This window comes from Sinocyclocheilus anshuiensis, unplaced genomic scaffold, assembly GCF_001515605.1.
Source record: "Sinocyclocheilus anshuiensis isolate Anshui unplaced genomic scaffold, SAMN03320099.WGS_v1.1 C32841230, whole genome shotgun sequence".
Lineage (NCBI taxonomy): Eukaryota > Metazoa > Chordata > Actinopteri > Cypriniformes > Cyprinidae > Sinocyclocheilus > Sinocyclocheilus anshuiensis.
In genome coordinates, this window is record NW_015620445.1 from 1 (window position 1) to 1,570 (window position 1,570).

General features: G+C 32.8%; 1 protein-coding gene across 1 annotated transcript; it reads left to right on the plus strand.

The window, feature by feature from the left end:
• Nucleotides 1–61: 61 nt before the first annotated feature.
• LOC107683040 (monoacylglycerol lipase ABHD12-like) lies at nucleotides 62–1,555 on the plus strand (the record flags this gene model as incomplete). The annotated part of the gene is made up of 6 exons (XM_016479133.1): nucleotides 62–191; nucleotides 341–378; nucleotides 583–671; nucleotides 984–1,066; nucleotides 1,237–1,315; nucleotides 1,412–1,555. Coding segments are annotated over 6 exons (548 nt in total), but the record flags the coding sequence as incomplete, so codon positions are not given.
• Between the last annotated feature and the right edge of the window lie 15 nt (nucleotides 1,556–1,570).

A 1,570-nucleotide genomic window follows, 5' to 3' on the forward strand; every position in this document is an offset into this window, starting at 1 on the left:
ATTTCAGACTTGAACTTCTGTATATGATTTCTCTATTGCTTACTCAAATACAACATGTAAGGTTTTGGGGACTCCACTGGTGAACCTACAGAGGCCGGTCTGTGTACTGATGTCTTATACTTGTACCACTGGGTTAAGGCACGTAGTGGAAACAGCCCGGTGTGTGTGTGGGGTCACTCGCTTGGTAGTGGGTGTGTATAATCTGCTTTTTTATGACTTTTGCATTTGACTTTTGCTATGTTTACTTCAAATGTATTAGAAACAATAAACTATCAATTTAATTGTAAGAAAAATGCTACAGTATGCACTATGTAACTGCACTATGTTTCTTTTTCAATAGTGTTGCATCTACCACTGCAGTTAAATTACTAGTACAAGGTAAGAATTTGACTGATTTAAAAACAAGCCTGCTTTTGTTTAGTGGTTAGCCTGCTTAGTGGTTCTTGTCTCACTCCTTACTGTTCATTTTAGGAGCTGTCATTGTATAGTATAAGCTTTAATATTTCTTTAAATACATTTCTTGACTGTAAAGGGAGAATGCTGTGGTTTATTCTGTCGTGTATTCTGCACATTTCTTGACAGGAAAACAGTTTGATGGAATAATACTCGAGGGTGCATTCCTAAATGCGAGGATGGAAACTAATAAACTTACTAAACACCCTTTTACCTGGGTAAGTAACGTTCAGGATCTCTGAAATCATGTCAAAACAACTGGTTCTGACAAATGAGTTTTAGGTATTTTTGTTTTAGATTTTTATTAGGTATAGATCATTTTTTGAAACTTCCTTTCAAACATCAAAACATTATAATTGGGATTTTTAAGTGAAATTTACTTCAGGTCTGTACAATTTAATTCTGTATAATTTGAAGTTGATTATACTTTACATGGACAAACCACGCAATATCAATAATATGGGTCATTAATCATAGTTTGGTACATGTAAGTCTTATTTGTATCTCTCTTTTTCTCTCCTTTTCTCCAGTTTTATTGGAAGTTCCCATACATTCAGTACTTCTTGTTCAATCCACTGAAAAACAAAGATTTGAACCTTCCAACTGATGAGAAGTATGTGACATTGCTTTTTATATATTCAAACATAAAGTTAATATAAAATATAATGTAATTAATATATTAAACAATATGAGTAGAAATATGATTGTGATAGTAGGCTAGTGTTATGTTAAATTTGTAAATATATTGTAAACTTTTCATCTGTTGCTATTTTGTTTTGATAGTTTGCAAAAAATTCAAACTCCCCTCATGATTCTCCACGCTGAAGATGACCATTTAGTGCCCTTTGCCTCAGCTCAAGAGGTTTGTTGTATGAAACGTAATTTACCGTATGAAAAATAATTTAGAAATATATATTTTTATACTTTACATTAAAAAATTTATTTTTTTTTGGCTCAGATCTACAGAATTGCAAAAAAGGCCCAAAACTCAGATGAGCATGTCAAGCTAGTACGATTTGATGGAGCGCTTGGATACCTTCATAATGGGCTGTATAAAGACCCTGGTTTGCCAAATATCATAAGGTGATGTCACTCTCTGAAAATGTTTTATTCATCT